The sequence below is a fragment of the Trachypithecus francoisi genome, unplaced genomic scaffold (genome assembly GCF_009764315.1).
Source record: "Trachypithecus francoisi isolate TF-2019V2 unplaced genomic scaffold, Tfra_2.0 Lachesis_group3, whole genome shotgun sequence".
Classification (NCBI taxonomy): domain Eukaryota; kingdom Metazoa; phylum Chordata; class Mammalia; order Primates; family Cercopithecidae; genus Trachypithecus; species Trachypithecus francoisi.
The window spans coordinates 35506426-35530229 of record NW_022681468.1 but is presented as its reverse complement, the minus strand read 5'-3'; the positions used below and the strand labels follow the sequence as shown (position 1 = coordinate 35530229).

At 41.1% G+C, this 23804-nt stretch overlaps 3 protein-coding genes across 6 annotated transcripts in view; 1 reads left to right on the top strand and 2 right to left on the bottom strand.

Annotated features, from left to right (window-relative positions):
• Nucleotides 1-2003: 2003 nt before the first annotated feature.
• Nucleotides 2004-22750, bottom strand: ERH (ERH mRNA splicing and mitosis factor). The gene is made up of 4 exons (XM_033187610.1): nt 22350-22750; nt 18950-19037; nt 10043-10163; nt 2004-2524 (listed from the first exon to the last, which is right to left on the bottom strand). The coding sequence occupies exons 1-4, from the start codon at nt 22350-22352 to the stop codon at nt 2422-2424; spliced, it is 315 nt and encodes a 104-aa protein (XP_033043501.1). The 5' UTR covers nt 22353-22750; the 3' UTR covers nt 2004-2421.
• On the bottom strand, nt 5798-6366 carry LOC117069409 (39S ribosomal protein L36, mitochondrial). Its single transcript, XM_033187613.1, has one exon. It carries the CDS (start codon nt 6330-6332, stop codon nt 6021-6023), a length of 312 nt encoding a protein of 103 aa, XP_033043504.1. The 5' UTR covers nt 6333-6366; the 3' UTR covers nt 5798-6020.
• The window catches only part of SLC39A9 (solute carrier family 39 member 9), a 66975-nt gene continuing 65615 nt past the window's right edge, over nt 22445-23804 (top strand). For 2 of the 4 annotated variants that reach the window (XR_004431535.1, XM_033187607.1), the window contains exon 1: nt 22697-23584. Coding sequence is in view for 1 of the 4 variants with exons in the window: in XM_033187607.1 (XP_033043498.1) it covers nt 23489-23584 (96 nt within the window). In the remaining 3 variants the exon portion in view is untranslated. Of the gene's footprint in view, nt 22570-22696; nt 23585-23804 lie in introns of those variants that run through there. The other 2 variants (XM_033187609.1, XM_033187608.1) reach the window with 2 other exon arrangements.

Here is a 23804-nt window from a genome sequence, read left to right as displayed (position 1 = left end):
ACTTCTATCCCAACAATGGGAGGTAAGACACATAACCTGTTTGAGCATTTAGTGAGTTGCTGGAAATATTTTAAGCCAGAGAACTGGAAGGGAAATGAGATCATTGAACTCTCCTTTTTATACTCCTGGGACCTCTTAAATAAAGCACTAAAGGACAGAAATGGCCATTATCAAGAAATATTTTAGAAATTCTCAGGTATATAATTATAAATTTGGATTAGAGAATCAGAAATTATATAATCTGTCTGGTAGGTTTCACCTTTATGTAGCAGTATACAATATCACTTAATAAGCAGAAATCAAACCTGTTTTACTTGTGGTTGGGGAAGGCCAATTAACACTCTAAATCTAACACAAGGGTAGTGGTTGTACCTAGGCCAAACCACAGAAACTTTCATTGCACATTTCACCTTCACAAAAAGGTTACTTTAGGCTCTTTCTCTATATTATGGGACATAGACAAAATGTATATTTCTCTGTATTTATTTCAGTTCTATTCTTCCTTAAGCTTTTAATGATTCCAAACACTGCTCCCCTTCTTTTAGTTCTCATCACCCAACCTCTAGGACCCAGATACTTTCTCACATTCCTTTCTCATTTTCCTCTAAGCCCTCCCAACACCAGAAATGGTACTACATCTGAGAATCAAGGGATCTCATTCCCTTCAGATCTGCTCTAGAGAATTTAAAAAATAAAAATAAAAATAAATGAAGCCAAAGATCCTCTATTGTTAAAGAAATCAAACTATTTTAGCACAACAGGCCAAATGAAAAACAGGACAATCAGATTACTTTTGGAGCTATTTCTTTTTCTGTGAGATTATTTGTTTTGAGACAGAGTCTCTGTCACCCAGGCTGGAGTGCAGTGGTATGATCTCGGCTCACTCACTGCAACCTCTGCCTCCCTGGTTCAAGGGATTCTCCTGCTCAGCCTCCTAAGTAGCTGGGACAGTAGAAGCGTGTACCATCATGCCCAGCTAATTTTCGTATTTTTAGTGGAGACAGGGTTTCACCATGCTGGTCCGGCTTGTCTCAAACTCCTGACCTCAAGTGATCTGCCCACCTCAACCTCCCAAAGTGCTGGGATTATAGGTATGAGCCACTACGCCCAGCCTATTTTAGCTTTAAAATTTGGTTGGTTTCACAGTGAAACATTAACTACAACTATACTTAATTTTGTCAGGTACCCTAAAATTGTAATAACCTCTTGGTACAGTGGTAACATTTCATTAACCAGGTTATTCTATAGAAAAACTGAGCACATATGAGTATGTTCTAGGTAAAATTTTGTCTTGCATAAAACAACAACAAAATAGTTAAGGCCCTAATGTGCAAGTAGAGGTGGGAACACGGGGATATTAGACCAAGCATGAGCCTTCCAAAAAACTTTCAGTCTTATGCTGTGTCAAGATATCACTGGCTGTTGGTAAAGTGATAATGGCAGAATCAGAGAGTGCTCATATATTTGCTGATTGAAAGTACAGGATTGACATGATTGAAGTACACTCCAGCCTGGGTACGGAGTGAGACTGTCTCAAAAAAACAACAACAAAAAAAGATACAAGACTATCTTATACTTTTTTGTGGTTTTTCCCTTGCCCTTACAGCTTCCCTACAGTAGTGGGTAACTAGTATCCAACTAAAGGCTCTGAAAAGGGCACAAAGACCTCCTAGAAAGAGTACTTGATTTGATTAACACTAAGAAGTTCATATGTCTGCTGTTGCTGCAGACAAGCTATATCACCAGAAAGTCATTTATAATGTTTGCGTCAATAGTAGGTACAAACCTTGGAGCTATAATTAAGATTCATTTAATTATGCTGGAAAAGTGAGGTAAAAGTGTATTAGCTTCACATAAATCACAGCAAAATGTGTTGCACACTACTTAAACTTTCCTCAAATTCTTTGTGTAGCAGCTATTGGTTTTTAAACTTACAATGAAAAAATGCTTTGCAAGAAAATTCAATGTTCAAAGACAAAAAAAAAAAAAAAAGCACTCAGGGAGAAAATATAACTAAAGGACATTTATTTATTTTTACCAAGACTTTATCTTGAGGACATGGCTAAACTGCATTTCCACCCCCACTCCATCTTGAAGAAGGGTTAGTACATGAATGTTATAAAGTAGATATGAACAGTTGAAGGACTGGAACCAACATTAACTGACAAAGAACAACTTTCATCTAAATCATCATAAAAATGTTTAAGTAAAAAAAAAAAAAAAGAAAAGAAAAGAAAAAAAGAGGGGGTAACGGGGGTTTCCGATTGAACAAGATCCTCACATTTCATCCAATACAGTCAATCTTGGCTAGAGTATAACAAAGTGGAAACAGGATTACTATGATACAAAACTTCCACTACAGCACGCTGTACACACCTGTGTTCCAAGCCCACCCCAACCCCCCCAATGCTTCCAACACAATTATTTCCCAGCCTGTTGGGCCTGCCGACGAAGGAGCACGTAGATCTTCTCTTTAATCCAGTCTTTGTTATAAGGCTGGTATGTCTGGGTATCAGCTCGGTAACTGAGGAGAGAAAAAGAATAAGCAAAGTCACAGTGGTCAATCACTGTCAGGTGTTTAAATCCCCAAATTATAACGGCCCAATGATGGCACAGATGTGCACATTTCCAAAAATGAACTTAATGAAAAGTTGAAGGAGCTACTTCCACAGCTGTTGAATTTTAAGTGACATGAACTTTGTATCACCTAGTACAATCTTATAGTGGAAAAAGAAAATATGACTTAGAACTTTTAAGCTAAACGCCCAATATGTTACATATCTACTTCTTCACAGAGTATGACCAGAAACCATGTGTTCTGTCTCCTACATAGTTTCTATTTTTACAGTTCCTTTAGTGATTAAAAAACAACAACAAAAAAATTGGCCAGGCACAGTGGCTCATGCCTGTAATCCCAGCACTTTGGGAGGCTGAGACGGCTGGATCACTTGAGGTCAGAAGTTCAAGATCAGCCTGGCCAACACAGTAAAACCTTGTCTCTACTAAAGTACAAAAATTAGCTGGGCATGGTGGCACGCGTCTGTAGTCCTGGCTACACGGGAGGCTGAGGCAAGAGAATTGCTTCAACTGGTGGAGGTTACAGTGAGCCGAGATCATGCCATTGCACTCCCACGAGTGAGACTCCATCTCAAAAAAACAAAAACAAAAACAAACAAAAAAACAAAAAACACTAGAACTTTAGATTCACAAAGTTTATTCTGAGTTAACTAAAAAAACCTTTAAAAAACATGTACTGGCAACAAAAATTTCTTGCTGATTTCCCTCCCCCTGTAAAGCATTAAGGAAATCTTAAACCTGTATTTTAGGATTTGCTTTTTAAAATAAATAATGCTAGAGGCCTATGGAGAAGAATTATCAGAAGACATAGTAAGCTCCAAAATATCTCTAATCAGAAGGGTAAGGAGTACACAGACTGGCATTAGCAGTAAAACTCCAATGGGACTGTGAGTAGTATCTAGTAAGATGTCACAGAGTACTGGGTGTTGCTTTAAATTCTTACCTGAATTAACTCATTTTTTACAACCCTGTAAGTAGGTACAATTATCCCTGCTCCCCGCCCACCTCCTTTTTTTTGAGACAGAGTCTCACTCTGTCATGTCACTCAGTCTGGAGTGCAGTGGTGCCATCTTGGCTCACTGCAACCTCTGCCACCTGGGTTTTCATGATTCTCCTGCCTCAGCCTCCTGAGTAGGTAAGACTATAGGCGTGTGCCACCACGTCTGGCTAATTTTTTGTATTTTTGGTAGACGAGGTTTCACTATGTTGGCCAGGCTGGTCTTGAACTCCTGACCTCAAGTGATCCAGCCGCCTCGGCCTCCCAAAGTGCTAGGATTACAGACGTGAGCCACTGCACCTGGCCCCCTTTTTCATAAATGAGAAACCAAGGCTTCAAAAGTGAAGCAACTTATTTGCTAGGTAATGCTGGACTGGAGGTAGATTTTAAATACTCCTGACTCCAGAGTCCTCACTGTTAATCACTAAGTTAGAAACCTAAACTACAATTTTTGACAAATGAAATAAATTCCAAAGTAGGAATGCTTTATACAATTAACATCATATTCTTCCTCTGAACAGTATGGTCACAATCTGGTTTACTAAAAATGTATAAGATTCTCATTTTTAAAAATGCTTAACCAAATTAAAAAATTATAAAATGTAATTTTTTCTGAAAACTCTGTCCATGCTTCCTAATAAGCTCTAAGCTAGTCTATTGCAAAATGTGGCAGAAGAGACTATAATGTTTATATTAACACTGGAAAAGAACTTAAAAAGGAATAAAATTTCTCACAATTATCGTATCTGGGTGGGACAGGCTTTGTTTATACCATTCCCCCCCAACAAAAATCACTCTGGTTTGTGAACATTTAGGAATCCATCAACTTGCATGCAATTTTCCAACTCATCAAATAGTAGGCTGGATGCCAGCGACTCATGCCTGTAATCCCAGCACGTTGGGAGGCCAAAGCTGGCGGGTCACAATGTCAAGAGGTCAAGACCATCCTGGCCAACATTGTGAAACCCCGTCTCTATTAAACAAAAATACAAAAATTAGCTGGGCATGGTGGCATGCACCTGTAGTCCCAGCTATTCGGGAGGCTGAGGCAGGACAATCGCTTGAACCCGGGAGGCGGAGGTTGCAGTGAGCCGACATGGTACCACTGCACTCCAGCGAGACTCTTATCTCCAAAAAAAAAAAGTAATAATGCCTTCTTTATGGAAAGCTGTGTGGTTGATGGCTGTGAACCGGTACTGGAAAATGAGACAATTAAATGTTAAATACTTTAATAAAATGCGTAGTCATTGGTACAGATGAATCTTTTAACCTATTGTTATGGTCAATGAATGTAAGTTTATATAGGAACAGAGGCTGTGGGTCTGGGCAGTGAAATCAGCAGCGTCTTCAGTGATACCAGCTTCTCTTACTGATCAGGAATACCTCTCGTCATTATAATAACTGATGGTGAAAATGTTCTTTGTCTCTAAGCAAACAAGAAAATACTGCATCATCAAAAGGATATTATTTTCATCTTACAAAAAGCTCTTTTAAGAAACGTACAGAGGGGGGAGGAGGGAGGGATTGCATTGGGGAGTTATACATGATATAAATGATGAATTGATGGGTGCTGACGAGTTGATGGGTGCAGCACACCAACATGGCATAAATATACATATGTAACAAACCTGCACGTTATGCACATGTACCCTAGAACTTAAAGTATAATAAAAATAAAAATAAAAATAAAAAAACAAACAAAAAAAGAAACGTACAGATCAGAAAACTGAAAAATTTTGACTCTGACTTTAAGTATACGAAATACAAATTTTCCATGCCTACATTTTATTATTAATACATGGTCAGCTTGCTCTGGGTTTAGTCATGTTACAAAGTAGATTCTTATTTATTCCATTTCCACACAAACTGTTTAAAAAAAATTACTTAAAAAAAGTTCTATGTCACTGCCATGTAAATTTAATAGAAGCAATGAGCACACAACCATCTACAAACCAAAAATGGACCCAGTCTCTGGTCTGAGGAGTAACAGCCCAAATCTCAGTCCTTGATGAAACAGAGGAGAGGACGTGCTGTTACAGGATGTGCTGTGGCAGTGGGTGACCTCTTTGGAAACAATACCTGATTTCTCCTGAACATTCAAATAACAAAAGGACATAACCAAAGTCACCTGGGAAAAATAGTTTTAAGTCCTAAATTGATTCTGAAAGTTTTTCAGAGGCCAAAAAGTTTTCTTTTTTTTTTTTTTTTTTTTTTTTTTTTTTTTTTTAACAGGAAAATGTTTTTAATTGGAACGTTTTAGAAATAAGATGATGCTATGTCTTCTATAGTTATTCATTTACACTGAAAAGTGATGGGTAACTTTTAGGACGTTTGCTTCCAGTCACTCTCCCCTGACTCCTTGATGTGATAATTCCTTCCATGACATACAACCGTTCTCCCAAGTGACGCAATGATGAGTATGTGCGTGACTCTGGAGGGAAAGGGTCTACATCTGTCTCTGCTTGTGCCTCGGGTTGCTTTTACAATAGATGTACCACCGGCCCCGCCTCTTCACCAGGTAACAGTCCTGGCAGCGTTTCTTAAGAACAGCCTTGGTTTTGAAACCCAGTGCGGGCAGCAGGCGGGGCAGGAGGCCGGCTGAGAGAAGGGAGCGCACTTCTGCCCCGGATTTCACAGCCGCGGGGGCTGCACCTCGAAGGGATTCCATCAGAAACGTGGAGAGGGCTCGAGGCTTCACTGTGTGGCGACTGAGATACAGCAGAGGGTTCACCATCTTCCTTATAAAAAGATTTGCCATGTTGTGGCGAATCTGGCCGCACGCTCTCACCAAGCGCCGCAAAAGTTTTCAACATTAGAAACAAACATAAATAGTTACAGGTTTTCAAGCTATGATAATTTATGGTTTTTAACAGTCTCTCTGAAACTACTAAAAGTCATAAATTATCATTAACCTCTCTTCTATTATTTCTGGAATGACTGTAGGTGGGAAGAATTATCTAGGTAATAAAGCTTCCCCCCATTTTGCTTTAATATAGCAAATACTGTATTAAAAATCAGTTCAGTGTGCTAGATATGGTTTCTAGTTTACATTTGAAAGTCTAATGCAGCCAGGCACAGTTGTTCATGCCTGTAATCTCACCCCTTGGGGAGGCTGAGGGAGCAGGATCACTTGAGCCCAGGAGTTTGAGACCAGCCTGGGTAACATAGCAAGACCTTGTCTCTAAATTTTTCTTTTTATAAAGTCTAGTACAAAGTTAGAAAACTTATATTCTGTCATTAATGACATACTTTTATGTTATTAACATGTTACTTATAACTGTTTTACTCTGTTCAATTTTCATACTGTTGAAAAAACCTGAACACCTTTTAAATCTCACTTGAAATTTATAATTTATCTCACTTGTAGAAATTAAAATTCATATCATTCTACTCCTGGCAAATTTAAAAAACATGCTTGTAATTAAAAATAAAACTCTATCCTGACTTCTTCGATCTAGTTGAAAAGGGAGTTGCGGCATGTCTAATAATGCTGTACTCAGCAAGCACTTGATCCTCACAAGGAGTCTTGTGAACTAGATTTGTCTCAATTTCACAAATGAGCAAACTGAAGTTTAGCAATACCAAGCGGCCTTGTCAAAGGGAGCTAGCAAACGGTGGAGACAGGATTCAAACCCAGCTATGTCTAATTCTCCATTCCAGCTAGCTCTTAACCACAGCCTCCCAAGACGAGTAAAACATGATCCTTCGTTTCAAGTTTACTTCCCACTTACTGGGAGTAAGTACGACATCCCAAAAGCATCAGGATTAGATCGTGAATGTTTCAGTAAGGTTCTTTTATAAAACCATAAAGACAACCATTAATTTTTAATCAATGCAGAATATAGCTCTGTAATATAAATAAGGGAAATAGAAAATTATCAATAATTTTAGAAAGCTATGCCTCAAACATCATGAATGACATGCATTTATATAATCAATATTTACTCAGCCCTAATTATGTACCAGAGATGCAGCAGTGAACAAAAACAAAGCAACTTGTTCTTAAATTCTATCAATTAATATACACATTATTGGTAATTTCATATCCAGTGGATGATTCTGTCAACACCTAGGCCTCCCAATTCCATGAACTCTTTTCCTCTAATGATCTCATCTCCTACCCTCTCTTGGCCAGATACCTAGACCTTGTCATTACTAACAACTTCAATTTCCTAATTTCAAGCATGTCATTCTCTGACCACCACTTCCTAACACTCTAATGTGAGCAATCCTTGATCCAGTGGGACCTACAATTAACTTATCTACCTCTGTTTCCAGCACCTGCTCCTACACACCCAATTAAAGCTCATGGTCAATCAGTCCTTGCTGTTATCCTCATATATGCCCTCAACCTTTAGCAACATCTTTACTCTCTACCTACTCCTCACCTGTAACCATCCAGGTGAAAGAGACTAGGATAAAATCCCATGATCACAATGACTGATTTCACTTTAAATCATTATCAGATAGGTACGTTGGAGGACACTTAATACATCCCTGAATTAACTGCAGTTTGCTACTTCTTTCACCTTCCTAGCTTATTTCTTACTTTTCCACAAACCTGTAACAACTGTTTCAAATGGTGTCCTTACTCCCTACCTTTCTGAGATAACTGAAGCATACAGAAGATAATTCCCCCCAGCTCCCAAATTTGCCTGTCCTCCCTTTTTCATGAATCAACTGTCCAAGAGCCAATCTGAGCTATCAGTTTTTCCTTCTCTAGTAGATCATCCCATCAGCCTGCAAACTTACCATTACTTTTCCCACCTTAAAAAAACCAATTTCCTTCTCCAGCTACAACCCCATTTTTCTGTTCTTTCAAGCAAAATTCTTAAAAAAAAAAAAAAAAAGCAAGCCTGTAATAGCCACCTATAAATCCTCTCTTTTCATTCCCTTCCATACACTGAAATCTGTAAGCATTTTTACTCCTGGCACTTTACCACAACTGTTTTGGAAGTCATCAAAGACTTCCACAGTGTGAAATCCAGAGGTCAATTAAATTCTCAGTCCTTACTTATCTGACCTATCGATGACATGATACGCTTCTGCATTGGCTTCCAGGATATCATTGCTCCCTACCCCTCCAATCTCCTAAGACTCTCTCTCTCACTCATTCCTCTGCAGCCTCAAAGGCTTCCTTAATGACTTCAAACATGCCAGGCACCTGTACTTCAGGACTTCTACACAAGCTGTCCACCATCCCCTCTGTCTGGTATGTTTTTCTTATAGATGTCTGCATGGCTTAAAGCACCATGCAACATTCATTTGAATGTTCTGAGTGACCAAAGCGAAATGGCTACAACTGGAACACAATGAAGAAGTACAGAAAACAAAACTCAAACATTCCAAGGAAATGCATGTTTTGGAACTTTTGGGGAGACAGCATGGTGTAGCCACATTCCAGGACTGGCTCCAGTGGTGATCCAGGAAGTGCCTATGAGTAAGACTTGTATATTTCTCATCACTGCTCTTTCAACTTCTAGCACAGCACCTGGCATGTAATAAGTATTCAAATATCTGATGATTGAGTATTGTACCATAAGGTGCTAGTTAAATGAGCTGTATTTACACTCAATTTCTGTTCACTAATGTAAAAAAGATTAGGTAAGTCTATAGTAATACTTTACGCTACTTGTTAGCCGTTGTCAGAAGCAGATTATCAATACCAACTATAACAAATATGCTAAAAAATCTCATTATTACATACCAAAAAATATATATTTACACAGGGTAGGATTGAAATTAAATTCAATTTCAGCCCTACACATATTTAAGTTTTTGAAATGTCATGAAAAAAGATAATCTTGGCCGGGCGCGGTGGCTCAAGCCTGTAATCCCAGCACTTTGGGAGGCCGAGACGGGCGGATCACGAGGTCAGGAGATCGAGACCATCCTGGCTAACGGTGAAACCCCGTCTCTACTAAAAATACAAAAACTAGCCGGGCGACGTGGCGGGCGCTGTAGTCCCAGCTACTCGGGAGGCTGAGGCAGGAGAATGGCGTAAACCCGGGAGGCGGAGCTTGCAGTGAGCTGAGATCCGGCCACTGCACTCCAGCCTGGGCGACAGAGCGAGACTCCGCCTCAAAAAAAAAAAAAAAAAAAAAAAAAAGAAAAAAAAAAGAAAAAAAGATAATCTTAGTTTTAATCCAAAACCAATGGCTTTAGGACAAAGACTGTAAAGGAAAAAAAAATTAGGTATAAGGAACAAAGAACAGGGACATGGAACTTCTTAATTAGGATCCTTACTGGATACTAACTACATCAATTAGCAAAATTCTTTTTTTCTGTGCCTTTGGCTTTATGTTGCCAATCTCTTATTTCTGTAAGAGAAATATTAATTACTATACACTATGCAAATGCAAAGATCAGTGTCAGGCACATAGTTATCTCCCAATACCATAAATCACCTCAAAGAGACAGAAAAACAATAGAAAATACAAGATAACAGACATGTTGGCTAATACTTACACCAGGCAGCTGAGGTCTGCCAGATCATCGATGAAATCAAACAACTGACTGATGTCATATGTGATAGAGGGACTGTTGGGATTCATTCTTTTCAGATGTTCTTCATACATTTTACAAACACCTAAGAAAGGATAGGAAAAAAAGCAAAATCTTAAAATCGTATACACTTCTAGATATGAGCAGTGCTATATGTTGACATCATATTTACTTTAATAAAGTTGGGCTGGGGAAAAGACGATCGACTGATGGCTTTTGATTACTGCCACTAGCAAATACTTTTTTATTTTATAAATTCACCAGGTCAGGTGCAGCGGCCTCACAGTTTAAGACCAGCCTGCCTGGGCAACATAGGGAGACCTCATCTCTACAACAATTAAAAAATTAGCCAGGCGTGATGGCATGTGCCTGTGGTCCCAGCTACTTGGGAAGCTGAGGTGGGAGAATCACTTGGCTGCAGCGAGCCATGATTGCATCACTGCACTCCAGTCTGTGCACCCGAGAAATTCACCACAATGTTGGTGTAACTATTTTGTGTCTTCATTATAAATGATTACTTCAAACCATTGGAGCTAAGGGACTTTCAAGACTTGCCATCTGATGGCTCAAACAAGTATCACTGTGGGTCTTAACAGGTTTTCCAGTAATTCTTCCTAAAGCCACAGAGCAAAAAGATCAAAAATAAAAAAGAAATAAAAAAAAAATTAAAACTTAAAAATTGGCAACAAGGAAAGAGATTATCCTAACGTGTATTTAAGATCCTGGACTACGGATTCACACAGACTTGAGTTCCAGCTCTGCCCTTGTCAAACTGAGGACAAACAACTCCATTCCCTGAACCACACCTGTCAGAGTTAAGAGTGCCTCTTCATAGAATTGTGAGTTTATTTGAAATAATACATATAAAGCATTAGCACATGAACAAGGATGTAAGTACTGAAATATAATAAAAAAGATAATAAGCAAAATCATTAATAGCAAGCCCACATCACTAATTATAATTAGCTACAGAGTACATTATCTATTTAGTTTTTAATCAATGATACTCTCCTTTCTTTTCTTTTTTAGAGTTTTGCTCTTGTTGCCCAGGCTGGAGTGCAATGATGCGATCTTGGCTCACTGCAACCTCTGCCTCCTGGGATCAAGTGATTCTCCTGCCTCAGTCCCTCAAGTAGCTGGGATTACAGGCACCTGCCACCACACCCAGCTAATTTTTTGTATTTTTAGTAGAGATGCGGTTTCACCATGTTGGCCAGGCTAGTCTTGAACTCCTGACCTCAGGTGATCAGCCCACCTCAGCCTCCCAAGGAGCTGGGATTACAGGCGTGAGCCATCGCGCCTGGCCTGATACTCTCCTTTCTTATTCCCACAAAAGGAGAATATACCTTTTCAGTCTACTCCCACTGTCAACTATTTTAAGACTATTATGATGAATGGATAAGTGACATAAATGCTAGTTATCTAGAAAAAATATGTCCTGGCCGGGCGCGGTGGCTCAAGCCTGTAATCCCAGCACTTTGGGAGGCCGAGACGGGCGGATCACGAGGTCAGGAGATCGAGACCATCCTGGCTAACACGGTGAAACCCCGTCTCTACTAAAATATACAAAAAATTAGCCGGGCGAGATGGCGGGCGCCTGTAGTCCCAGCTACTCGGGAGGCTGAGGCGAGAGAATGGCGTAAACTCGGGAGGCGGAGCTTGCAGTGAGCTGAGATCCGGCCACTGCACTCCAGCCTGAGCGACAGAGCGAGACTCCGTCTCAAAAAAAAAAAAAAAGAAAAAATATGTCCTATACTGTATACATAAGTCTTTTATTAGCTCCAAATTAACTTTATAAATTTCCTAGTAAAAATAATATTCAACCACAGAACTACCAAACCACTATCTTAGGGTTTTTGATTGCTACTGGCATACTACATTGTGATGGCACAGAATATCACCCGAGTTACTGAACGGAAAGAAAACAAAAACTAGGAAAATAAATTCATATATCTTAAAAAGGCACTGACCCACAGTTACCATACTTTTTTTTTTGAGATGGAGTTTTCGCTCTTGTTACCCAGGCCAGAGTGCAATGAAGCAATCTTGGCTCACTGCAACCTCCGCCTCCCAGGTTCAAGCGATTCTCTTGCCTCAGCCTCAACCTCCAGAGTAGTTGGGATTACAGATACACACCACCAAGCCCAGCTAATTTTTGTATTTTTAGTAGAGATGGGGTTTCACCATGTTGGCCAGGCTGGTCTCAAACTCCTGAGCTCAGGTGATCCACCCGGGTTGGCCTCCCAAAGTGCTGGGATTACAGGCATGAGCCACCATGCCCAGCCTCCATTATACTTCATGGTAAAAGACGGGATGCTTTTCTGCTAAGATTAGGAAGAATACCAGAATATTTACTGTTGCTACTTATATTCAACATTGTACTAGAAGTTCTAGCCAGGGCAATTAGGCAAGAAAAAGAGATTACAGGCCTTCAGATTGGAAAGAAAGAAATACAGCTATCATTATTTGCAGATGACATTATCTTGTAGATAGAAAATCCTAAGGAAACAATAAAAATCTATTAGAACTAATAAATGAGTACAGCAAAGTTGCAGGATATACGATGAGTATATGAAAATAAATTCTATTTCTATGGCTTAACAACAAATCTGAAAATAACATTAAGAAAACTCCATTTATAACAGCATAAAAAAGAATAAAACTCTTAGAAATAAGCCTAACAAAAGAAGTACAAAACGTGTACACGCTACACTATAAAATGTCATGGAAAGACTTTTTTTCCCCTTGAGACAATGTCTTATTCTGTTGCCCAGGCTGGAGTGCAGTGGCCCAATTACAGCTCACTGCAGCCTTAACCTCTCAAGTTCGTGATCCTCCCAAGGATCTGGGACTACAGGTATGCACCACCATGCCAAGCTAATTTTTGGACTTTTCGGAGAGCAGGGGCTTCATCATGTTGCCCAGGCTAGTCTCAAACTCCTGGGCTCAAGCAATCCGCTCACCTTGTCCTCCCAAAGTCTTGGGATGACAGGTATGAGCCACCATGCCATGCTTAATAAGCGGAAAGACATTCCACGTTCATGAGTTGGAAGACCTGATGGCAATACTCCGCCAAATGATCTACAGATTCAATACAATTCCTGTAAAAATCCAAGCTGCTTTTGCAGAAGGCAACAATCTAATCCTAAATTTGACACAGAAATGCAGGAGACCCAAGATAGCCAAAATAATCTTGAAAAAGAACAACAATGGAGGATTCAAACTTCCCGATATCAAAACTTACTATGAAACTACTGCAATCAAGACAATATGGTATTAGCATGAGGATAGGTATCTAGATCAATGGAACAGAAATGAGAGCCCAGAAACAAACCCTCACATTTATGGTCAACCGCTTTTTGACTAGCATGCCAAAACAATTCAACACAGAACAGTCTTTTCAACAAATGACACTCAGACAAGTGGACAGTCACATGTGAAAGAATGAACTTGGACACATCCCTACAACAGACCAGAGACTTAAAAGTAGGAGCCCAAACTATAAGACCCATAGAAAAAAATAAAGGCATTAATATTTGTGACCTTGGATAAAGCAATGGTTTCTTAGATATGACACCAAAAGCACAACAAAAAGAAAAATATGTAAGTTAAAGTTTATAAAAATAAAGAACTTTTGGCTCCAAAAGACACTATTAGGAAAGTGAGAAGACACCGCAAACTGGGAGAAAACCTTTATAAAACATCTATCTGATAAAGGACTAGTGTCCAAAAATATACAAAGAACTCCTAAAACTCAACCATAATCAATGAAAAACGGGCAGAAGATGTGGATACCTCAATAAAGATGTAGACAGCAAATAAGTATATGAAAAGATGACATTATATGTCATTAGGGAATTGCAAATTAAAATAATAAGATACCTTAGAATGGCTAAAATCTAAAACACTGACAACACCAAATGCTGGTAGGGATGTGGAACAGAAACTCATTCACTGCTAGTGGGAATGCAAAAGGGTACTGCCATGTCTGAAGACAGTTTGGCAGTTTCTTACAAAGCTAAACATACTTGTACCACATAATCTAGCAATCACTCTCCTACGTATTTACCCAAATGAGCTGAAAACTAGGTCTACACAAAAACCTACACATAAATGTTTATAGCAGCTTTATTCATAATTGCCCAAAATAGAAGCAAACAAGATGTTCTTCAATAAGTGAATGGATAACCAAACTGTGGTACATTCATTCAAGGGAATATTATTCAGCAATAAAAAGAAATGAGCTATACAGCCACACACACAAAAAGTAAGAACCACAAAAGCGTATTGCTAGGTCAGCCAGGCGTGGGGGCTCAAGCCTGTGATCCCCAGACTTTGGGAGGCCAAGATGGACGGATCACTTGAGGTCAGGAGATTGAGACCAGCCTGGCCAAATAGTAAAACCCGTCTCTACTAAAAATACAAAAAAAGGCCAGGCGTGGTGGCTCAAGCCTGTAATCCCAGCACTTTGGGAGGCCAAGACGGGCGGATCATGAGGTCAGGAGATTGAGACCATCCTGGCTAACACGGTGAAACCCCGTCTCTACTAAAAAATACAAAAAACTAGCCGGGTGAGGTGGTGGGCGCCTGTAGTCCCAGCTACTCCGGAGGCTGAGGCAGGAGAATGGCGTAAACCCGGGAGGCGGAGCTTGCAGTGAGCTGAGATCTGGCCACTGCACTCCACTCCAGCCTGGGCGACAGAGCGAGACTCCGTCTCAAAAAAAACAAAAAACAAAAAACAAAAAACAAAAAACAAAAAAAGGTAGCCAGGCATGGTGGTGCAGGCCTGTAATCCCAGCTATTTGGGTGGCTGAGGCAGGAGAATCGCTTGAACCTGGGAGGCAGAGGTTGCAGTGAGCTGAGATTGCGTCACAGCACCCCAGCCTGGGTGACAGAGTTTAAAAAAAAAAAAAAAAGCATATTGCTAGGTCAAAGCAGCCAATCTGAAAAGGCTTCATACTCCACTAACTCCAACATGACATTCCAGAAAAGGCAAAACTACAGAGATGGTAAAAAGATCAGGGGTTTGGGGGTGGTGGCAAGGAAGGAGGTATAGGTAGGGCAATGGGGATTTTTGGGAGTGAAACTACTCTGTATGATACAGTAAAGGTAGATACACGTAATTATACATGTCAAAACCCACAGAATGTTCAACACATACAGTAAACCCTAACATAAACTGTGAACTTTAGTTAATAATCATCTATCAATATTAATTCATCAATCGCAACAAGTGTAATCAGACTAATAGAAAATGCACAAATAGGGGAAACTAAGAAGGGCAGGAAAGAAGGCGTATGCTGGAGCTCTATACTTTCCAAACAATTTTCCCATAAACCTAAAACTGCTCTAAAACCATGGTCTTAAATAAAGTATTTAACTGCTCTTAAAAAATAGTGAGAGGGGAGGAGAAAAAAGCTCCGATCTACAGAGGTTTTTTTCTACCAAAAAAAAAAAAAAAAAAAAAATAGAATAATAAAATTACCATTTGGCAAACACACCATGTGAGAACTTATTTAATAATTATTTTAACTTTTTTTTGTTTTAGCTTTTTAAATGGGAAATAAATCACCATTTTTAATTTTTAGAAAAAGAAAAAGAGCTACCAAGTCATGAAAAGACATGGAGGAAACTTAAATGCACACTGCTAAGTCAAAAAAGCCAGTAAGAAAAAGCCACACACGATAATGATTCCAACTATACGATATTCTGGAAAAGGCAAAACTATGGAGACAATGAGAAGAACAATGGTTCCCAGAGGTTGAGGGTGGGGTAGGAAGGGATGAATAGGTAGAGCACAAGAAATGTTTAGGGCAGGGCAGTGAAACTATTCTGAGTGATGCTGTAATGGCGGACAAACGACATTGCGCATTTGGGAAAATCCACAGAAATGTAGGATATAAAGAATGAAACCTAGTATAAACTACGAACTTTACTTAATGATAATGTATCAGTAATGAATACTGGTTCATCACTGTTACAAATGTACCATACCACAGAGATTCATTAAAAATAGGGGAAATCGTGTAGGGGTGAAGAAAGAGAGTAATATGGGAAAACTGTAGTTTCTGTTCAATTTTTCTACAACCCTGAAACTGCCCTGAGAAATAAAGTACATTAATTTTTTTTTAAGTTAGACTTTCCTAAAATCAGCAAAAGTTAATAAAGAGTATTGCAGAATCAAAGACCAAACATGGTAATACAGGTTAGGAAACAATTTGCTAAGAGAGTTTGCATACAAAATCTACATCAATAGCAGGCAGAAATGTCAGTAGAGAAATGGATCTGAAAAGAGATGAAGAAAAAATGCCATGTTCTTCTTTAAGAATTAGAGTAGACGGCCGGGAGTGGTGGCTCACGCCTGTAATCCCAACACTTTGGGAGGCTGAGGTGGGTGGATCACTTGAGGTCAGGAGTTCGGAACCAGCCTGGTCAACATGGTGAAACCCTGTCTTTACTAAAAATACAAAAATTAGCTGGGTGTGGTGGCACACACCTGTAGTCCCAGCTACTCAGGAGGCTGAGGAAGGAGAATCATTTGAACCCAGGAGGCAGAAGTTGCAATGAGCTGAGACTGCACCACTGCACTCCAGCCTGGGTGACACAATGAGACTCTGTCTCAAAAAACAAAAAGAAACAAAGATACCTTCACTCATATGTTTACTGCAGTACTATACACAACAGCAAAGTCATGGAATCACCTAAGTGTCCATCAATGGATGACTAGATAAAGGAAACGTGGTGTATGAGTATGCATACATATACATACCATGGATTACTACTCAGCTATTAAAAAAATAAAACCATGTCTTTGTAGCAACATGTATGGAACTGGAGGTCATTATCTCAAGTGAAGTAACTCAGAAAGTCAAACATATAATGTTCTCTTATTAGTGGAGGCTAAATAATGTGTGCACATGGACAGACAGAGTGGAATAACTGACACTGGAGACTACAAAAGGTGGAAGAAAGGTGAGGGATGAAAAATCACTACTGCGTACAATGTACACCAGGTGATGGTTACACTAAAAGCCCAGACTTGGTTGGACACGGTGGCTCACACTTGTAATCCCAGAACGAGAACTACTTGAGGCTAGAAGTCTGAGACCAACATGTACAACACAGTGACCCCATCTCCATAAAAAAAAAGAAACAAAAAATTAGCCAGGTGTGGCAGCAGGTGCCTATAGTCCCAGCTATCTGGGAGGCTGAGGCAGGAGGACTGCTTGAGCCCAAGAAACTGAGGCTGCAATAAGCCACGATCACCACTGCACCCCAGCCTGGGTGACAGAGCAAGACCCTGTCTCTTAAGGAAAAAAAAAAAAAAAAGGCCCAGATTTTACTCCTACGCAATATATCTATATAAGACTGCACTTGTATCCCTTAAATCTATTAAAACAACCTATTAAAAACAGACACGCAGTGGCCGGGCGTGGTGGCTCAAGCCTGTAATCCCAGCACTTTGGGAGGCTGAGACGGGCGGATCACGAGGTCAGGAGATCGAGACCATCCTGGCTAACACGGTGAAACCCCGTCTCTACTAAAAAAATACAAAAAACTAGCCGGGCGTGGTGGCGGGTGCCTGTAGTCCCAGCTACTCGGGAGGCTGAGGCGGGAGAATGGCATGAACCCGTGAGGCGGAGCTTGCAGTGAGCTGAGATCTGGCCACTGCACTCCAGGCTGGGTGACAGAGCGAGACTCCGCCTCAGCAAAATAAATAAATAAATAAATAAAAACAGACACGCAGTGGCCGGGCGTGGTGGCTCAAGCCTGTAATCCCAGCACTTTGGGAGGCTGAGACGGGCGGATCACAAGGTCAGGAGATCGAGACCATCCTGGCTAACACGGTGAAACCCCGTCTCTACTAAAAAAATACAAAAAACTAGCCGGGCGTGGTGGCGGGTGCCTGTAGTCCCAGCTACTCGGGAGGCTGAGGCGGGAGAATGGCATGAACCCGTGAGGCGGAGCTTGCAGTGAGCTGAGATCTGGCCACTGCACTCCAGGCTGGGTGACAGAGCGAGACTCCGCCTCAGCAAAATAAATAAATAAATAAATAAAAACAGACACGCAAGTCTACAGTGCTTGAGTTTAACCAGAATATATAAGGGATACCTGTAAAGTATTTCCATACTATAACAAAATAACATGTGACAAATAATAACAGAATATTTATAAAACAACAAGTGGCTCTGGAAAGTCATTCATTATATACATTAGTTTAAAAAAACAAAACAAACACCTAATACTTGCAGCAAGGAGGATAGTATATACATAATTAATGTTTAAAATGTTCAACAGGCCAAGACTGGTGGATCACTTGAGGTCAGGAGTTTGAGACCAGCCGGGCCAACATGGTGAAACCCCGTCTCTACTAAATACACAAAAAATTAGCTGGCTGTGGTGGCCCATGCCTGTAGTCCCAGCAACTAGGGAGGCTGAGGCACAAGAATCTCTTGAACCTGGGGGGCGGAGGTTGCATGAGCCGAGATCACATTACTGCACTCCAGTCTGGGTGACAGAGCAAGACTGTCTCAAATGATAAATAAACAAAAAAACAAATAAATAGGATGTTCACTAATTATGGTCCATCCTAAATATCTGCTTTCCCACCTAAAATTAGCAATTCAAGAAGTTTGGAGGGTTGGAAGTGATAAAGGTAGGGCCTGGGGTGAATGGACTATTAAAAAAAAAAAAAAAAGAAATTTGGAGGGGGAAAACCCAGTTCCTAAATGAGACATTTTTCTACCCCTTGATTAAAAGGCAGGGCCTGGGGTGGATGGATTATTAAAAAAAAAAAAAAGAAATTTGGTGGGGGAAAACCCAGTTCCTAAATGAGACATTTTTCTACTCCTTGATTAGTGTTAAACTCACCTTCCATGCATTCATTCACAGATTCGTAGTCAGCATAAGTTCTCCCTTCTGGCCTCTTAGTAGGCTGTACCAGCAAAATGGTGTGAGACTGCAGGGGGAAAACATGATTTCAATATGAGTTTCTATTTGAGAAATTCATAGTATGATTTTAAAAATCCCCATTTGTAATGCAATAATGATTGCTAGTTATTAAAATGTAATGAGAGGCCAGGCATGGCATCCCATGCCTGTAATCCTCATCCTCTGGGAGGCTGAGGGGGGAAAATCACTTGAGGCCAGAAGCCTGAGACCAGTCTGGGCAACATAGCAAGACCCTGTCTCCAAAAAAAAAAAAAAAAAAAAAAAAAAAATTTCCTGGGTGCACGCCTGTAGTCCCAGCACTTTGGAAGTCTAAGGCAGGAGGATTACTTGAGCCCAGGAGGCTGAGACTACAATGCACCATGATCACACCATTGCATCAAAGAGTGAGACCCTATCTCTAAAAAAAAAAGTAATTAGGATACTTTTCCCACAAAAATATTTATGTCTTAGTCCAAGTGTAGGATCTAGCTGGATTCACAACTCTGCTGTAAGGTCTCCCTAAGTCTCCCAGTCCTACTGTTTATTTACTGCCTACAAGTTATCAGTATAAGCTACCTTGCCTTCCTTTCTTTTGTATCTTTTCTTCCCAACTAAATTATAAACCTGCTTATGTTTTCTGTCTCTAGTGGTCACTTTCCATCTTTAATGCTCTTAAGTCATTAATAAAAACTCAGATGGGCTGATGAAAGGAAACAAAAGAGGAAATAGTATAATAATTACAAGCATGGTTTCAATTTAAGTTTTTTTTTCCAACCTTAGCATAAGAACAAAGTCATATTTTATCCAGGGGTTAGACTTAACATTAAAGCAGTAGATAAACTAGCAATATAAACACATTGTAAGAATTACCCTTAAAAATCCATTAAACTATTCACCTGGTAGATGACTTGCGTTACTGGGCTTTCTCATACCAAAACCACGTATTAGAATCACACAGAATGTTAGGTTATCACACTACGAGAAATGTGACATATGCCCGAAAAATAGCAGACTTGTCTTCCACTTCATGCTCACTGGGGAACATGTTTTTGTTAGCGTTCAGTCACTAACAAGTCAATCTCAGTGTTTCTCAACCTGGGCTCTATTACATTTTGAGCTGGCTGATTCTTTGTTACAAATGTCCCTTAGGGAGCAAAAAATCTCATCCAGCTGAGAATTCACTGGTCTGTTGTAAATATAACCCATCCAATTTTTTGCTACCCGTGTAAGGTTGATTAATTAAATGCAAGTATGATGCAACTCCACTGTAAACCCACACCCAAATCAAACTATTCACTTTTTTCCTTCTCTTCTGCTGTACTAGTATTTTTCAGCCAAAAACCAGCAAACAAAAATTTCCTAACAGGAACCCTAAACTGTTTTGGAATGAACTTAATTTTTTTCTTTTTTTGAGACAGAGTTTTGTTCTTGTTGCCCAGGTTGGAGTGCAATGGCGCGATCTGAGCTCACCACAACCTCCGCTTCCCAGGTTCAAGAGAATCTTCAGCTTCAGCCTCCCAAGTAGCTGGGATTACAGGCATTTGCCACCACGCTCGCTAATTTTGTCTTTTTAGTAGAGACGGGATTTCTCCATGTTGGTCAAGCTGGTCTCGAACTCCTGACCTCAGGTGATCTGCCCGCCTCGGCCTCCCAAAGTGCTGGGATTACAGGCGTGAGCCACTGCGCCCGGCCAAAATGATCAGAATTTTTAACCATCATATTGGAACTGAAATAGCTGAATAAACAATGGAAAAACAGTACATTTAACATGACACGCAAAACAAAGGGTTATCATACTCTTCTCTCCCCATCAAGAATTAAATCACTTTGACTAAAAGTTTGAGAAGGTGTGAGATAAAAACGGAACTTGGTGACAAGAGACGAAGGATTAACTCTCACCTATAATAACCTGAACAGTCAAAGCCTTTGTTAAATCGATTTAAAAGCCACAGAAAGCATGAGATTATTTGTTACACAGAAGTCTTTGTAAGCTAGCTACTCAAAAAGTTTCAATGAGTCGTTTGTTAAGAAAAAATAATTTTGTAGAAACCACGTACATTCTTGCAACAGAGCTTGCCCTATACACTAGCTATCTCAACTGCTACTGTTAATTGTATTCCAATTCTAATGCAAATTAAAGGACTAATTTGAAAGCCTAACAATGGAAAAAGCTATATACAGCATGCTGCTTTTTATATCTAGTCTTAAAATGAACACTGGGCAAAGTTTACTATTTTCAATACTTACTGCCCAAAAACAAGGATTAAAAACCACTAAGAACATAACATGATACATTTTTTAAAATGTGGTCATTTTTACATGGCATTGCTTTTCTGCTCAAATTCTTTACAGATTACACCACCTCTCAAGCCAGTTTTGGTCACTTTCTTCGAATTGGAGCTTACTGATCATCCCGGTTGGATTCTAATAGAGCTGGTCTCTGAGCTGAGCCTACTTTTCAGCCTCCAGCCCCAAGAGGATATAAACACAGGTAAAGAACAGGATCGAGGGCTGAGGGACGCGCCACATGCATACCTAGAGGTCTCAGAAATAGAAAAAAAAAAAAAAAATGCAGAGCACAGGAAAACGAAAGCTGAGAAAATACACTACAAAGTAAATACGACCTCTCCTGGCCCACATGCTGGGTATAGTAAGCAGGATGTGTCAGCTTCGAGAAAAGGTTACACAACCCTGGCCCATTGTTCCTACAGCCGGCTAGAGCATTTGGAGGGAAAAAGCACCATCCCCGGCCGGGCCCGGTGGCTCACGCCTGTAATCTCAGCACTTTGGGAGGCCCAGGCGGGTAGATTGCTTGAGGTCAGGAGTTCGAGACCAGCCTGGCCAACATGACATCCTGTCTCTACTAAAATACAAAAATTAGCCGGGCGAGGTGGTGGGCGCCTGTAATTCCAGCTAGGGAAGCTGAGGCAGGAGAATTGCTTGAACCCAGGAGGCGGAGGTTGTAGTGAGCCGACATCAACCACTGCACTCCAGCCTGGGCGATACAATGAGACTGTCTCAAAAAACAAACAAAAAAAAACACCATCCCTATGCCTCCCTCTACCGAGTAACAATCGGGAGAGAGCTCATCCTCAGGTCCAAGGCACGCCTGACCCGAGCGAGCAGCCAGGCGCGCGACCGCAGGGCGGACCGGGGCTTCGGGGCCTAGAGTCAGGCCTGGCGTCTCTGCGGCGGGAAGAAGGATCCATCCACCAACTGGAGTGGCGGGGAGTATCACGCCGCGCTGTACGGGGCTCGTGGGGAGAGGAAAATGTATGGGGCTGGGGTCGCTCTGGAGGCCGGGAACTCGGACTCGGGTAGCCGCGGAGGCCTTTCTCACCATCGCGCCAAACTCTCCTCGCTGCAGCAGCTGCCGACACCGCCGCCGTTACACGAGCTTAGCCACAACGCCGCTAACAGCCAATCCCCGCGAGAGGAGCCGCCGGAAGTCGCCGAAAGTGCAACGCAAAAGAGCCTTTTGGATCATAGAGGCACAGTCACTTCCGGCAGCTAGAGCAGACACTGACTCTGTTTCGGCCATCTTCGATAAAGGCAAAAAGGTAAGTAAGGGAAAGTTTCCGAGCTTTAGGAAGAAGTTTTTTCTTTCAAGACGCTGTCTTCCGTACTTTGGTTATTAAACATACGGCTCAAGTGATCACCGGTGTAGACAGTGACATCTGACATCTTTAATTAGCCCTACTCAAAAATGGCGGCAACGTAAGTATCGCGGGCCAGAGGTCGGTTGTAACCCGGAAGTGCGCTTGTAAAGGAGGAGGCGGTTAGACAATCCGGAAGTGGATGGAATGAAGAGGTGCCACTTGGCGGCCATGGCAGCTGTAGTATCGGCGACTCCGGGTCAAGGCCCGGCCGAGTGCAGTACCATGGGCAGCACCGGGTATAGGGCAGAGACAGCTTTGTGTCAACTTTGCTGCTGAACCCCTAGGACCCATCGTTAGAGACCTGCAGGACTCCTTTCCTCATCCCAGGCTCAGAGGAGAGTTTGTTGGGACTGGTGGGCTGGTTTCCTGCCCTGGGGGGCGGATCACCTTCGGGGCCGCCTCTTGGAGACAGGGGCGCCTAGGGAACGAACAGGTTCGCTTGAGTCACCCGCCGCCGCGTAAGACGTTGTGCCACCCTCATTCCGACAATCGAAGAAATCGATCATTCGCACATTTTCCCCATTGACTTTTCCCATCTCTGTTAACGCACGAGAATCTAATGACTGGCATCTCAGAACCCAGAGCCTGGGACCTTAGATTGCTGTAAGCTTTCTCTGGTGCTAATATCAGCAACAAGGGTCTGTTTCCGGGTACGTTCAAGAGGAAGGTGCCTCGTGAACACATCTGCTGGTGGGGAGGCCTGAAGAACTGGAAAGCCCACTCTCTTGGAACCACCACACCTGTTTAAAGAACCCAAGCACCTTTTAAAACCACTGGAAATTTGTTGTCTAGTGGTAGTGGGTGAATAAAGGAGGGCAGAATGGATGATTTCATCTCCATTAGCCTGCTGTCTTTGGCTATGTTGGTGGGATGTTACGTGGCCGGAATCATTCCCTTGGCTGTTAATTTCTCAGAGGTAAGAAATTCTCAATTTTCTGTCAGCTGTCAGGATGGCTGTGAGGTAGTAGTTTTAGTTGCAAAGGGAAGCTGCTTCCCTAGTTAAATCTCAAAGCTGAAGGCCTCATTAAGAAAGACTATCTTTTTAAAAAGATACGTAACACTTAATAATAGAAACAAACCTCATATTTAGCAGTGGAATTCTTAACTTGGGGTGGATAGATTTTCCACGGAAGATC

Bases quoted from the DNA above. Each gene is read 5' to 3' on its own strand.
- LOC117069409 (XM_033187613.1), bottom strand. From the start codon at position 6,332: ATGGCAAATCTTTTTATAAGGAAGATGGTGAACCCTCTGCTGTATCTC.
- ERH (XM_033187610.1), bottom strand. The intron at 10,164-18,949 runs GTGAGTTTAACA...ATCCTTTCTTAG, and splicing joins TGTGAATGAATGCATGGAAG to GTGTTTGTAAAATGTATGAA. The intron at 2,525-10,042 runs GTAAGTATTAGC...TTCTCTCCTCAG, and splicing joins GCAGACCTCAGCTGCCTGGT to TTACCGAGCTGATACCCAGA.